The sequence below is a fragment of the Gossypium hirsutum genome, chromosome D05, assembly GCF_007990345.1.
Source record: "Gossypium hirsutum isolate 1008001.06 chromosome D05, Gossypium_hirsutum_v2.1, whole genome shotgun sequence".
Taxonomy (NCBI): domain Eukaryota; kingdom Viridiplantae; phylum Streptophyta; class Magnoliopsida; order Malvales; family Malvaceae; genus Gossypium; species Gossypium hirsutum.
Window position 1 is genome coordinate 34,479,657 of NC_053441.1, and position 16,049 is coordinate 34,495,705.

At 32.2% G+C, this 16,049-nt stretch overlaps 1 protein-coding gene across 1 annotated transcript; it reads left to right on the top strand.

Moving 5' to 3' along the window:
• The first annotated feature begins 8,398 nt into the window (after window positions 1-8,398).
• On the top strand, window positions 8,399-12,512 carry LOC107904142 (laccase-22). Its single transcript, XM_016830417.2, has 6 exons — window positions 8,399-8,778; window positions 8,851-9,002; window positions 9,105-9,349; window positions 9,427-9,555; window positions 11,082-12,002; window positions 12,100-12,512. Exons 1-6 carry the CDS (start codon window positions 8,689-8,691, stop codon window positions 12,228-12,230), a joined length of 1,668 nt encoding a protein of 555 aa, XP_016685906.1. The 5' UTR covers window positions 8,399-8,688; the 3' UTR covers window positions 12,231-12,512.
• The last annotated feature ends 3,537 nt before the right edge of the window (window positions 12,513-16,049 follow it).

Here is a 16,049-nt window from a genome sequence, read left to right on the forward strand (position 1 = left end):
AAATAGTAACCCCTAAACTGACTTAAAATCTTAAATTAATAATATCATATATATACCCCTAAAACCTAAAACCCTAAATTAACTATAGTGATACGCTTAATTCAATATTTTAAATTTAAATTAATACTATCTCTTTTAATTACGATAATAATTTCAAATTTTTAATATATAAATTAAAAAACAATCAGTAATGTACCCAACAAACTTTAAAATTATTTTAAATAATACTATTTTAATTTTTCCATGTGTTTTATTTCAAATTATTTATACCTGTTATTTTTTTATTGAAGATTTTAAATATTCTATTAGAAATAAGTTTAATTTGATTTAAATAATATAAATAATAGTTCAATTAAGATAAATTATTTTTGCGGCGCTTAAACAAAAACGCCGCTAAAACACCTAGATTGGCGGTGATTTTCAAAAAACGCCACTAAAAGTCTTAGCCTTAGCGGCGCTTTACAAAAAACGCCACTAATTCCCCGAAAGGCCACAAAATGACGTCGTCTGGGTGTATTATTTGCGGCGTTTTTTTCTAAACGCCGCTAATGCTCACTCTTTAGCGGCGATTTCCCTTAAACGCCGCTAATGCTCACTCTTTAGCGGCGCTTTTCCTAAAACGCTGCTATTTCTCGATTTTTAACAACGTTTTTGCTCCAAACGCCGCTAAAAGTACCGCTAAAAGCCTGTTTTGGTGTAGTGACAGTTCCTTCAGGTCTTGCAATGGCAGTGGAATTCGTTGTCTCCACCTAAACTGCCTCAACACCTGGTTCGATTCATGTATTTTCACCGTCGCGTAAACTATCAACAGCACCTTCGCGTCCCACATTCGCCAATTTCCCAACACTTCCGGTGGGATGTAGGATATGACATCGGTGTCAACGTACGACATCTATTCTAGGGGTGAGCAAAACTCGATTCGACTCGAAAAAATCGAAAAAAAATTTAAATTTCGAGTTAAACGAATCGAGTTATTCGAGTTAATTGAGTTATTCGAATCAACTCGAATTTTTTTTCAAATTTTGAGTTTGAATCGAGTTAAGTTTTCTAATTTGAATAATTCGAATAATTCGAATATCAAACTATAATATTTTACATTTTTACCCCAAACTCCCAAACCTTTTTACTTTCCCCTCAAAACTTTTACTCCCCTCCCCTCCCAAGCCCCCAATCTACCCAAAATCCATTTCCCACCAAAATTTTACTCTCCCATTTACTTTTTCTCAAAATTTTACTCCCAAAAACCCTCAAAACCTTTTATTTTCCCCAAAATTTTTACTCCCTCCCACTTTTCCACTAAAACTTTTATTCCCTTCCCATCCCACCTCTCATCTACCCCAAACCCTCCCCCCTCCAATTTTTTTAATATTTTCCCTCCAAATTTTACTCCCCCTATTTACTTTCCCTCAAACTTTTATTCCCCAAAACTTTTTATTTTCCCCCTAAACTTTTACTTCTCACCCTTTACTCTCAAATAAAAAATCAAAATTATCCAAAAAAAAATCACTAAACATAAATAGTAATAATTTTATTTATATCTACTATTTATATTATTAAATTAAATTTCATATTTTATATTATTTATATTATTGAATTGTTTAGTCATATTGAATATTTATATTAAAATTGAATTATTAATTATGCCATAAAGTATTCGTATTAAAATTTTATATTGGTATCAATTTCACATTTTATTTTTAAAATACATTTTATTAAAAAATCATATTTTTACATTTAATATATTTTTTAATTCCAAAATACATAGTGACAAGAATCTGAAGATAATTGAAACAACTAAGTAAGCAAAGAAGCTAACCAGTATATAAAAAAATAATAAATAAATTATGAGGTGATGAAAGTTAATAAAAAATTTGATTAAGGTGGACAAATTTTATTACGATGGGAGACAGTGGTTACAAGGACCCAAAATTATTTTTTAAAATTTCACTTGAACAAATATATTCGATTCGATTTGATTCGAATTCCATCTCACTCGACTCGATTCGAGAAAACTTCAAATAAAGTTAGGATGATAAAATGAGATTCGAAAACTCGATTAACTCGAAAATTTTCGATTCGATTCGATTCAATTCAATCGAATGCTCACCCCTAATCTATTCAAACTGATAAGCAAAATTTTAAATATCGTTATTTATGAATTTTTTTATGAATCATTATGTAATTAATATAGGTTCGAAAGAATAGGTAACTAACATTGGCTTTCGACTGTTGATCTAACAACAACCTAATATCTTCTAGAATCTCGGGCAATCCCACCTAGCTTGGCTCATGGTTCCACCTATACAAGCGATATGTTAGTTGAAACGTATAATAATAAAAATTATTGTACAAATTACATATTTGTTAATAAATGATGTTTACCTCGTCGCCAATGGGAACATATATGGGTCGGCTACCTTAGGATGTAGAAACGATAGTCGCTACCAAGCCCACGACTGCAGCAGGAGCAGACAACCATCGATCGACGCCGACCTCGAATTCGTAGCCTGACACATCTCTCGGTATAACGTGGAGAATATGGCAGATCCCCAACTTAGTTTCTTGTAGTCTTTTAAATCCACTAGATGCAGTAGACACCTTATGTGCACCAACTTTCAAGATTTGTCGAGAATTAAAATGCCCCCGATTAACCTCATGATGTATGCCCAGACGTATTGTTGTATCACCTCCTCTATTCGGTCTTGAGGGTCTTCACAGAGCTCGTCAAAATTATCCTTCAACCAGTTCATCGATATCTGACCAGTTTTGAACTTGTTCGGGACCTTCCCCAATAGTGATCGGCAAAGGGTCACTTTGTCCAAAACGGTCTCAGATCCCATGATGATTGGCCCATCCACTGGCAGATCGAGTTGTAGTGCTACGTCTTCAAGTGTGATTGTACACTCGCCGCATGGAAGGTGGAAAGTGTGTGTTTCAGGTCTCTATCTTTCCACCAATTCGTTGATTAGTTGCAAATCGAGTTTGCAACCCTCGGACATATGAGACGTATGTAAGAATCTAGCCGCATGCAAGTGACCATAAATTTCAGAAATCGCACGCTTTCCCATATTATAGATGAAGCCCTCCAGAACACAATCATCTGCCTATTTACACAAAAAAAATTATAATTATAATAAAAAATTAAATTAAACATTATTGAAATTAACGAAATTTAAATTTTGGTCTTACCATTACTAATTGGGTGGTAGAAATATGCTTGTCGTCGAAGCGGATTAGGGAGACGGTCATTCGTGAGCAATCGATTTAAAAGAATAAAAATGAGATAATTAAAAATAATAATATTTTTAAATAAAAATATAAAAAATTATTAAAAACGAGAGAGTTGAGAGACTTGAGAGGGTTTGGGAGAATTTGAGAGAATTGAGGGAGTTGAGAGAAGGATGTGAATGAAAAAAATAAATTTTGAGGGATATTTATAGGGTAAAAAGGGTTATCGTTAGGGGTTTTAATTTTTTTTTACTGTCGGCAGCAATGTTTAAAAAGTCGTTAGGATTTGACCGTTAGCTAGAAAGCGCATCCAGTAGACGCGCTTTCTAACAAAATCAGCCTATATCCCTAATTAAAAAAAAACTTTTAGGCCTTATTTTGCTAGTAAAGAAATGGGTTTTAGATTTTTACGTTATATTGGATTATGTAAAGAAGAGAAGAGCAGCTGAGAAGTTGTAGGGATTTCTATAATTTATTTAAAGCTCACACCAAAATTTTTTACGCTTTTGTGAGAAATTTGAATATTGGTATAAATTAAAAATTTTATTTAATTTGAGATATTTTGGTAAATCTAAGAAATTTTGGAGTAAGGATGAGAGTTTTAATTTATTTAATTATACGAGAGTATAATTGGAAAAAAAATAAAATTAGATACAAAACCCTCATGTTAAATAAATATTGCCTCTACATCAGTGATATGTATCACCCAATTTACTTATAAAAAAATTTGATGTAAAAATTTATACCTCTACCAAACAGTATATGATTATTTATAAATTACGTAATATTAAATATTAAATAATATAATACGTGAGTATCAATCCAATCACACAAAAGTTTTCTATAATGCAATTAAGTCTGTATTTGTTTTTTTTTTGTACTCAAAAGGATTCTATCATGTTACAAGACCCATGTATACACAAGAAATAAAATGACAAATTCTCTCATTTTATGTTGTCTTAATTTTTTTCTTTTTATACTTTCCTTTTATTATTACATTAAAAGTCGAAATTATCATCACACAAGACCCTTCCAGAATTGATGATAGTGTAACTCATTCACATCAATAAAATATGTAAGGTTGAGAGATGTAAATAATTAGACTCCATTTGTTTTACTGAAAATGACTTCTGAAAAATGATTTCTAGAAAATAACTTACTTTTTTGAAAAAAAAATATTTTCTAGTGTTTGGATGAATATATGTAAAATATTTTTTTATTGTTTGGTATATTTTCTGAAAATATTTCATAAAAATTGTTTTCAATGAAACAAACATCCATTTGAGATTTATGATAAGTAGTGAATTGATTACAAAGCGATGTTAAGGTGAAATTATAATAAATAATGAATCATCATGATGTTAAGGATTAAATTATAACCTTTGTGAAATTTGTAATTGAAACAAGAGAAGTGATATGCATGAAAATTTATTATGTGAATTAATATATTATAATGAATTAGTTGATTAAAGTGCTTATATGGTGAAAAGTAAATTAGTTGACAATAGGGATTGAATTGAAAAATGTACAAAAGTTTAAGTGTAAAACAATTTAATATGTGAATAAGGAAATTATGATAAAAGTTTAATTAATGTGTTATGAGATTATGAAATATACATAAAAAGTGAAATTGTGGAAAAAAATATGAAATTTTTATGATGACAATGACTAAATTGTTAAACTTGAGAAAATATGTTGATGAAATAATAGAAGTGAAATACATAGAAATTTAATATGTGAAATGAGATATTGAGATAAATTATGTGATTAAAATGTAACAAGAAAGAAAATTGATTTAATATGATTAATTAGTGAATATTGAACTTTTGTGATAAAAAGGGACTAAATTGAAATGTTATGAAAGTTTATAAGAAAGCATTTGATAAGTGAAGAATGTAGTAGAGAAAGTAACATCCTGGTGCTTTGACTTGATTTTCGGGTCGGGTATGGGGGCGTTTCAGTGAACAAAGCCTTATCAATTTGGAAAATGTCTTACGGAAAAAAAAATTGGTATGATATTTTAAAAAGTTTAAAAAGTTTTTTTTTGAATAATCTCATTATAAGTTTTGATTATATTTGTTATATATATAATACCTAGAATTACCAGTATCTTCTCCCAACACATAAATAAGAGGATAATGCGCTTTGGCACATTCAAGCCCACGAATTTTTGTATTGACAATAATACCTATGCCAATTAAGCTAAAACTCAATCTTTTATAAAGTTAAATTTGCTTAAGGTTTAAAACGCATTATTTTTAATCAATTTTAGAATTATTTTAAAAATTTTAATTAAAATATCGTTTCTAATTTAATTTAAAAATAGTAAAAGTTTTTTTTATGAATAATATTAAAAAATATTGATAAAGTTAAAGTATAATATATAGAATCATTTAGTAATTTTTAATAGATTTTGTAATTAAACATTTGATTTATAATTATAATATATAAAACCATTAATATATTTAGATTTTAGTACAATGCTTTTAAAATTGAATTGGCGGTCAAATTGGTCAGGCCACTGGTTTAATTAAAAAATTATTAAAAATTTATAAAAATAAACTTATTCATACCGATCAGTGGTTTAATCAATCTGATACCATTCTCCAAATCGGTCCAATTGACTTATTCCTGATGCAACCAATCCAATCAATTAATTATTTGTCCAACTAATTTGACAGGCCAATCCGATCCTATTCAAACATCATTGCATATGTAATAAATTTTACAAAAAAAACTCTATGTTTAAAAAGCTTTTATTCAACCCTTTATAATCCTGATGAAAAGAAAATGTAAAAGGAAAAAGGAAAAATAATGAGGTGCAATTTGGAGTAAAATAGAAGAAATTTATGTCATGAAGGGGTGAATAAAAGGTTGCAGATGGGGATTATAAAGGGCTGAATACAAATTTTGACATAATCACATGCATGGTATATAAATAAAAAAAATAAAAAAGAAATGAAAAATATGGAAGCACCATGTATGTACATTAATCGTCCTTTGTAAAATTAAATATAGTTATGTTGGAAGACATATGAACCCCAGCAGTTGTGACATCACATAGGCAGGCTGAGTTATTATATTGAAGAGTGCAAAAACACCCATGCAATAGAATTCCTCATAAGTTTCAAAACAGCTGACCATTGCTTTGATTTTATCCCATAATATATCTCTCTTTGAAAGCCATTTCTCAACTGTAACCTTTTCTATTTTTATTTATCAACATCAATGCATTGACCACTACCAACCACCATAATTGCCTATATCCTTCTATATCTTTCTACATTTCTGCCTGCATTTACACTTATATTGAACCCTAAATTTATTTTATTACAAATTATAAATATAATGTATTATTCAAATTCATTGTTTAAAAGCTATATTATAATTTTAACAATGATTTACCTTTAAATATTGTTATTATAATTTGAGTTGAATACTTGTTAATACTCATATAATACTAACATGACAATAAAGACACAAAAGGGAAAACATATATGTGCAAGCCCAATTTTAGCCCGAGGCCCAAAACTCAAACCAAACTAAACCTAACCTAAACAGACCCAAAAACAATCCATGGCCCAATATCAGACACCCAATTACAACCAAAAACCCAATAGTCTAGACCAAAACCCAAAGCCCAACAGGCCCAAAATAGCCCAACAGACCCAAGCCCAAGTGTCAAGGGTCAAACTAGGGTTTGACCCCCGCGCCCTCCCTCGGCACGATTTCGGCGGTCGCAAAGGGCTCCGGCGATGGGACTTGCGAGCGACTCCAGGTATTCCCCTTCTCCTCCTTTTTTTTGTATTTTCGTAGATGAAAAAAATAATACCCTAGATCTAAAATGCAAAAATAAATAAAAAACTTCAAAAGTTCAGATCTTTCTTTTTTTTTCTTTGTATTCATGTCGAAGAGAGAAAATACAATAGTCAAACAACCACTTTTCAAGGTGATCCGATCACACCTTCAAAAAAAGATTGGTGGCGACTCCCACATTCGATTTCATTTTTCAAAATCCAAGTCGATCCCGTTTTAATCAAAAAAATGGTGTCAACAATATACTTTGCAAGTTAATCAACTATTCCATCCTTTATGTTATCTAAATATAAAAATATGATTTATGTATTGAAATTAAATTTTATGAATGATTTTACTAATTGCTTTAAATTATTTAAAATTTTTATTTCATATTTGAATATTATTTAAATTAACTTACATTTTAATTTTTTATACTTTTTTTACAACAACACTAAATATTTAAAATCTTAAACCGCTCTTCAAAAATTTATTTTTCGAACACATTTTTAATGACTCTTTTTCAAGATTAATAATAAATTTTAAAACTTTTATTTATTGTATAATTAAGGGACTTTCTATATTAGTTTTACCGTTCATGAGGATCCTTTTAAAGTTGGTGAATATTCCTTCAAATAGTGTATTTCTCTCTTAAAACCTATTTTGAATTTGTTTTTTCTTTACAAAGAAGATTCGAACATGAAGTAAATGAGTTATAGATGGGGAACTAATAAATTTGTTAAATTTCGTATCTTAAAAATAATTACATGAAATATTTTAAATTAAACCTCGAATTTTACCAGATATTTTATCCAAATAATACAAAAAAAAATTACGAAAATTGCATTGGTTTTAGAAGCTATTTTTTGTCAGGCGGCATTTACAAAAATTAATTTTTTCTCGTATTCTTTTACTCTCTTGTACATAAAAAAAATACAAATGAAAAAAGTGGGATGGTGTTATCTGCCACCCACATTTATTAACCTCAATTTCAGAAGTTAGGGTTAGACTAAGACTAAGGTATATCTATCTTATCTAAAACATAATAATCATTTATGCCCTGACAAATAATAGTGACCTTCTAAATACCTACTTCCTAGTAAATTTATATAAAAAACTATAGGGTCCATTGCCATTAAAAAATGGAATTGTAATAAACAATGTGGTACATATGATATTCCAATCTTAGTCGATAGATGGTATGTTATTTTCATAATCTTTTTTTTTAATATTAAGACGAAAGGTACAGGAGAAAGGGTTTCCTAAAGCTACACGAAATTCAACGTGATTTGCAATAAATAAGAAACAAGAGTTTGAAAATAGGATCAATATATGTATTTATATATATATTTATATATGTAGTTGAGAGAGAGAGAAAGATGTGCAGATAGGAGTATCAATCAGTTGAAAAACAATGGCAATTCATTGAGTTTATTAGCTCAGTTTCAAACATGACATCTAGAAAGAAATTTATATTTAAATTGCCATTTCCAATACAGATGTAAATGATGTTACCTAACCAGGTAAAATTGACATGAGTCCTTTATATATGAAAGTTTTAAAGGAATAGTATATCAGTCAGACATTTATTTCTTCTAAATATAGCTGCAAATAAATCAAGCTTGGAAGACACAGACAAGAGTTTTAGAGACATAGAAAGAAAATATGTTTATGTCTTGGGTTCAGATGTTGCTGTTTGTGTCTCTTCTATTTCCAACATCGGTTCAGTCTGAGATTCGGCACTACAGTTTCACTGTAAGTTTTTCATTTTTCTGTTAGGAAATGTTTACAAATTATGAAATTTATCTTCATTATGTTGGGGACCAGGTGGTGTTGAAAAACACAACGAGGCTTTGTGCCACCAAGCCTATTGTAACAGTGAATGGGAAGTTTCCAGGGCCAACTCTTTATGCAAGAGAGGACGATAATGTACTCGTAAATGTCACCAATCTTATTAAAGACAATGTTACAATTCACTGGTAAGCAAGTTTATGAAAACAGGTCCCAGCTGAAGTTGATAACTAATATATCTACCCCGGTGTGGTGACTTTTGTCTTTGTTTGTTGGTAATGGTATTGCAGGCATGGGGTGAAGCAACTTCGAACAGGGTGGTCGGATGGACCAGCATATATCACACAGTGTCCGATTCAACCGGGTCGGAGCTACCTATACAACTTCACCCTTACTGGACAAAGAGGGACACTACTTTGGCATGCACATATTTCGTGGCTGAGGTCAACCATGCATGGTGCCATTGTTATATTGCCAAAGAAAGGTGTTCCTTACCCATTTCCCAAGCCTGATAAGCAAAAAGTAATCGTATTAGGTGAGTTTGAGTTGAGTTGACGTATATATTGTGAGAGTAAAATGCTAATAAAGTGGAAGTTGTTGATTGAATTTTAGGGGAATGGTGGAAATCAGACGCGGAAGCTGTGATCAACGAGGCACTCCAAACTGGTTTAGCTCCAAATGTATCAGATGGACACACAATTAATGGGCACACTGGGCCAGTTCCTAACTGTTCCTATGGAGGTACTATAATGGCTTATATAAATAAATACATACATCTATCTATTTTTATCAAAGATATGTCGTCCAAGTCTTTCTATATAAATAATAGCGAAGGTAGGGGCTGCTAGAGCCTGGACACCTCAAAGTTTTTGAAATTTGATTTTTAATCTCTAAAATTAATTAATATATAAAAATAGAGGACAAATCTACTAAAGTGATTTTTCATATTTTCATATTTTCATATTCTTTGTACAATTAATATTTTAACAATTTAACCATTGAATTTATTGATATAATTGTATTTATTATGCATGTAAAATTTTGAACCGTTCCGATATTTCTATCATAGCGATGTAAAATTATATATATATATTAATATTTATTAAACAATTGAAATTTTTTTACAAAAAATAAATAGTTAAAAAAATTAATTTACATCATAATTAACATACATAATTTATATGAATGAAATATAAAATATGACAGTTGAATCATTAAAATATTAATAGTATAAAAAATACAAAAAAAATAAAAGTAAAAGTATAAGCGGATACTCACCATAAAGATGTAAATCATGTTGGGCTCTCCCAAAAATTTTTGATTTAACTTTTTTGTGTGTGTTTGTTGTTTAAATTTGATTTATTTTTATAGAATTTGTAGTTTTATACATTAAATTTGGTAATTAATTTAAGTTTAAATCACATTACTTTTATAATTTTAATTTATTTCTTACCTCTTCAATAAATAAAATAGATATATTTGCATTAATTATGGTATTAATTTTTTAGGTATAATTATAAATTTAGTTCTTAATTTTGAAGTTTGGTTAAATTGTTGTTTTTAGATGAAAAGAATTTGTTACTAGAAATCTATAAATTATTTGCAGTATTAATAACAAGCATATATCTAAATCTAATATTTTCATACTCAAATTTTTTAATGTCACATCAAGTCAAGTTTGAATAGGGAAATATTTATCCAAATCCTAATCTAACCAGTAAGGCCTTTGAGTTTTTTTTTTAATATTCATAAATTATTTATTAATTTTAAATATATTTTAAATTAAAACAAAATAGGATATATTTTACAAGTCTCTTTGTAATATTTTAGCTTTTACTTCAAATCAAGGATGAATTAAGAAATTTTGTATTGGAGATCGAGATAAAATTTAAAAAAATTTAGAAGGACCAAAATTTAAAAAAATTGAATTAAAATAGTCTAAATTGAATAAATAATTTTTTGTAGGGGCAAAGATGCAGACTTCCCATTTGGTCAAAGCTAACTTAATTTTTAAGAGAGACTAAAAGGAAAATTATATCGAGACCACGACCCACCTACTCCTGGCTTTGTCTCTGCCTACCATATATATTGTGTGACCTCGTTTACAATATTTCTAGTTTTGCTACCACATGTTTTTTTTTTAATATTTATTTTTAAATATTTTACTATACTTTTTTAAGTTAATTGTCAAACTTTTAATCTAAAAATTTCATTGTGTACTAAATATTATATTATTTAATCAAAGTAAAATGAATGTGTGAATGCAGGCGCATATAATTTACATGTGGAAAATGGCAAGACCTATTTGCTGCGAGTTATCAATGCAGCTCTAAATGATGAATTATTCTTCAAAATTGCTGGACACGATCTGACTGTTGTTGAAGTTGATGCTGCTTACACTAAACCCTTCAAAACAGATACATTATTTCTAGGTCCAGGCCAAACCACAACCGCCCTTCTTACAACTGATCGGGGCATTGGCAAGTACGTAATAGCCATTTCTCCATTCATGGACACCGTTGTTTCTGTTGACACCTTCACTGGAACAGGTTACTTAATCTACAACAACACCCTTCCCTCTATTCCGACTACCATGACCACCATGCCTCCTGTAAATGCAACATGGAAGACATTAGTTTTTGCCGAATCTCTTCGAAGCCTGAATTCCAAACAATATCCAGCAAATGTTCCTTTAACTGTTGATCATTCACTGCTTTTCACCATTGGGGTTGGGATTGACCCTTGTGCTACATGCTCTAATGGTTCTAGGGCTGTTGCAGCTATTAACAATATCACTTTTGACATGCCAACCATTGCTATCCTGGAAGCACATTACTATGGGATAAAAGGGGTTTTCACCGATGATTTTCCTGGAAAACCCTTGATGCCTTATGATTATACCGGTGTTCAGCCAACCAATCTACAAACAATGCATGGCACCAGGGTTTACAGATTGGCCTATAATTCAACAGTGGAGCTAGTGATTCAAGGGAACTCTATGTTAGCCCCAGAGAGCCATCCAACCCATCTGCATGGATTTAACTTCTTTGCAGTTGGAAGAGGGTTAGGAAATTTTAATCCAGCGAAAGATCCCAAGAAATACAATCTAGTTGATCCTGTTGAAAGGAACACAATAAGTGTACCAACTGCAGGATGGACCGCAATCAGATTCAGGGCAGATAATCCAGGTACCCACCAAACCATAAAAATTATTTAATGCTTGTTTGAATATTCATGAACACAAAAGAAAAAGAAAAATAATCATGAGTTGGTGGTTTTGTGTAGGGGTGTGGTTTTTCCATTGCCATTTGGAAGTACACACAACATGGGGGCTAAAGATGGCATTCCTGGTGGAGAATGGGAAGGGGCCGGACGAGTCAGTGGTACCACCCCCGAGAGACCTTCCACAGTGCTAGAGTTAAGATAAAGTTCCATCATGGCTTTGAGAATCAAAGTTTGAGGGTAGAGATATCAAATATATATATTTTTTGTGATTGAAAAAGAAAGAATAAAAGAGATTTCAGGAAGCTATTAGGCAGCAAGGATGATTAGTAAACATTTTAAGTTATACACACATAACCTGAATCCAAGTAAGACTCCCATTTATTTTCAATCTCTCGTTTGGTTGAGATGGAGTGTTAAAAATGTCAAATTGTTTCTTTTTAATTGAATAAAGATTGTGCATTTTACAAACAAAAGAAAAAGATTCAAAACGCGCCAGATAGGGGTCAAGCCTATGACTTTCTGCTTAGGAAACAGACGCTCTATCCACTGAGCTACAGGCGCTTCTATTAACAACTTACTTTTACATGTTTAAATAATTACTTTTTACTTTCACTATAGCCTATATGTTACCGGTAAGATTGATTTTGATATATGACGAAGATGCTTGGACAAAACAGACTATTTGTCAAAAAGGCTTATTTCCATTTCATTCAGCAGAATTAGCACTAACAATAGTAAAGGGTTTCAAAATTTTAAGAGTGAAAGACAAGCATATTACATGACAATAAAGTCTAGAAAGCATATGGAGCCTATTAAAGGTATCAACACCAGAACACCAACACGTGGTCATTTGTTGACCAAGTTTATCTCCATATTTTCTTTGTTTATTTATTAACTATTTTTTGTTATTTAGTTGTTTGGTTGTTACCAAATTTTTAGTAGATTTGTTTTGCTTATAAATAGGTCTTTGCTAAGCCTATAAATATGCAGTCATTTTATTGAATAATATCATCATCCCTTTGCAGTCTTGCTCTTCTTGTGAGTTATATGTTCTTTCATTTTGTCGTTTGTCAGCTATTAGTTCTACAATCTGGTATCAGAGCTAGGTTCTCCTAGGCGCTGTTAGGATAGGTGATCTTCAAGTGGTTGGTGGAATCAAGAAACTCAACAACCAAAACTACAATTCTTGGTCTACATGCATGATGTCGTACTTGCAAGGTCAAGACTTGTGGGAAGTAGTAAATGAAAATGATGTTATGTCGCTAGAAGCAGAAGACACGAATGGTGTCTTACGGAAGTGGAGAATCAAAGTGGGTAAAGCGATGTTCGCCTTGAAGACCACAGTCGAAGAAGATGTGCTAGAGCATATACGTGATGCCAAAATCCGAAGGAAGCTTGGGATATGTTCGCCAAACTGTTCTCAAAGAAGAATGATACGAAGCTCCAACTCTTAGAAAGTGAGTTGCTGTCGGTGTCACAACGCGACATGACAGTCTCACAGTATTTTCATAAAGTTAAGACGCTATGTCAGGAGATTTCTGAGTTGGATCCGGAGGCTCTTATTGGTGATAGTAGGATGAAGCGAATCATCATTCATGGGTTGAAGCCAGAATTTAGGTGTTTCGTTGCTGCCATACAAGGATGGCAAACTCAGCCGTCGCTTGTAGAATTCAAAAATTTGCTAGCTGGTCAAGAAGCCTTAGCTAAGCAAATTAGAGGAGTCTCGTTGAAGAAGGAAGAAGAGGCACTCTATGCCAATAGAGGCAGGTGGAATTCCAAGCAACATATCACTGGTAGATCCAAAAAGAATAATGACAAGGCAAGAAGTTATCAAGGCGAAAAAAGCATTCGTGTAGGGGGAGCTTCGAAGAATCAAGACAACGGTAAAAAGTTTGAAAGGAACTACTACAATTGCGAGAAGAAGGGTCACATTGTGAAAGCTTGTTGGTCGAAGAAAAAATCGGTAAAGAGTAATGTAGCTGCTTCCAAAAGCGAAAATGAATGGGATGCTGAGACACTATTTACAACAACAACATCTAAAAAAATTGATTACAAAAAATATTTGATCGTCGACTCGGGATGCTCAAATCATATGATGGGTGATAAAGAGAAGTTGCAGAACCTGTCAGAGTATAAGGGAAGCCAGGTGGTTGTAACAGCGAACAACTCAAAGTTACCGATAGCTCACATCGGTAATACAATAGTCTCTCCTCAACATAGTGATACCGAGGTGCCACTCCAAAATGTCTACCATGTCCTAGGTATGAACAAAAATCTTCTCTTGGTGGCGCAGTTAACATCTTCTGGCCATTTTGTTCTCTTTAGTCCACAAGATGTGAAGGTGTATCAGAACTTGGAGGTTATAAAAGAACTGGTGATGAAAGGACAGAGGTTGGAATCAGTCTACATAATGTATGCAGAAACTACATACGTAGACAAGACAAGAAAAGAAGGAATGAAATGACAGACGTGTGTCACATGTGGCTAGGTCATGTTAGCTAGTCCAAATTAGATGTGATGATGAAGAGGTCAATGTTGAAGGGACTTTCACAACTTGAAGTGAGAAAAGACACGTTGTGTATAGGCTGTCAGTATGGAAAAGCACACCAGTTGCCGTACGAAGAGTCCAAATTGAAAGCGAAGAAACCATTAGAGTTGGTCCACTCTAATGTGTTTGGACCAGTTAAACAAGCTTCCACTAGTGGGATGAAATACATGCTAACCTTCATTGACGATTTCTCGAGGTATGTGTGGATTTACTTCGTGAAAAAGAAATCTCAAACTCTTTCAAAGTTCAAAGAGTTCAAGGAGGTAGCAGAAGTGAAAGTTGGCAAAAGAATTCGTTGTCTACGTAGTGACAATGGAGGAGAGTATACTTCAGACGAGTTTTGTGATTTCCTTCAAGAATGCCGAATACGCCATCAGTTCACATGTGCTAGCACTCCACAACAGAATAGCGTAGCAGAAAGGAAGAATAGGTATCTGACAGAAATTTGTCGAAGCATGCTTCACGCAAAGAATGTACCAGGACGTTTTTAGGCAGAAGCAATGAGGACAGTTGCATTTGTGATCAATAGGCTTCCTCAACAAAGGTTATGTTTTATTTCACCTTTTCAAAAATTATGGAATATGAAACCTTTAGTTAGTTATTTCAGAGTTTTCAGATGTGTTTGCTATGTATTTGTACCTGATCATTTACGTAGAAAAATGGACAAGAAGGTTGTTAGATGTATTTTTGTAGGATATGACAGTCAAAGAAAAGGGTGGAGATGTTGTAACCCGACTACTAGAAAGTGCTACACATCCTGGAATGTGGTGTTTGATGAAGCTTCTTCATGGTGGTCCTCAAACAAGAATTTATTGCCAGAGTCAGATGGTTTTAAAAATATGGTGCAATCTTCTCAAATCTAATTGGGTTTAGATGAAGCTAAAGATGTAGATGACGAAGGCAATGTCGAAGAATGTGTAGCTCAAAGTCCTTAGCAAACTGGTGTGTATCAACAACCAAGCGAACAAGAAGAGCCTAATGCAGTGGAAACACCAATTTCACTAAGAAAGTCAATAAGAATCAGAAAGCCAAATCCAAAGTATGCCACTGCCGCCATAGTGGAAGAAGCAGATACAAAAGAGCCGAAAACATTCGAGGAAGCGTTCTAGAATCCAGAATGGATTAAAGCTATGGAAGAAAAAATTATCGCGCTAGACAGAAATCAGACTTGGGAGCTCGTGCCAAAGCCAAAAGATGTTAAGCCTATTTCTTGCAAATGAGTATACAAGAAATAACGCTGCACATATGGATCAATAGAGAGACACAAGGCTCACCTGGTAACTCGAGGGTTTTCTCTACAATATGGACTAGACTATGATGAAACGTTCAGTCCAGTTGTAAAGCTTACAACTGTACGAGTCCTATTAGCACTTGTAGCTTTCAAAAATTAGAATTTGTGGCAAATGGACTTGAAGAATGCATTTTTGTATGAGGAACTAGATTGAGAGATCTACATGGACCA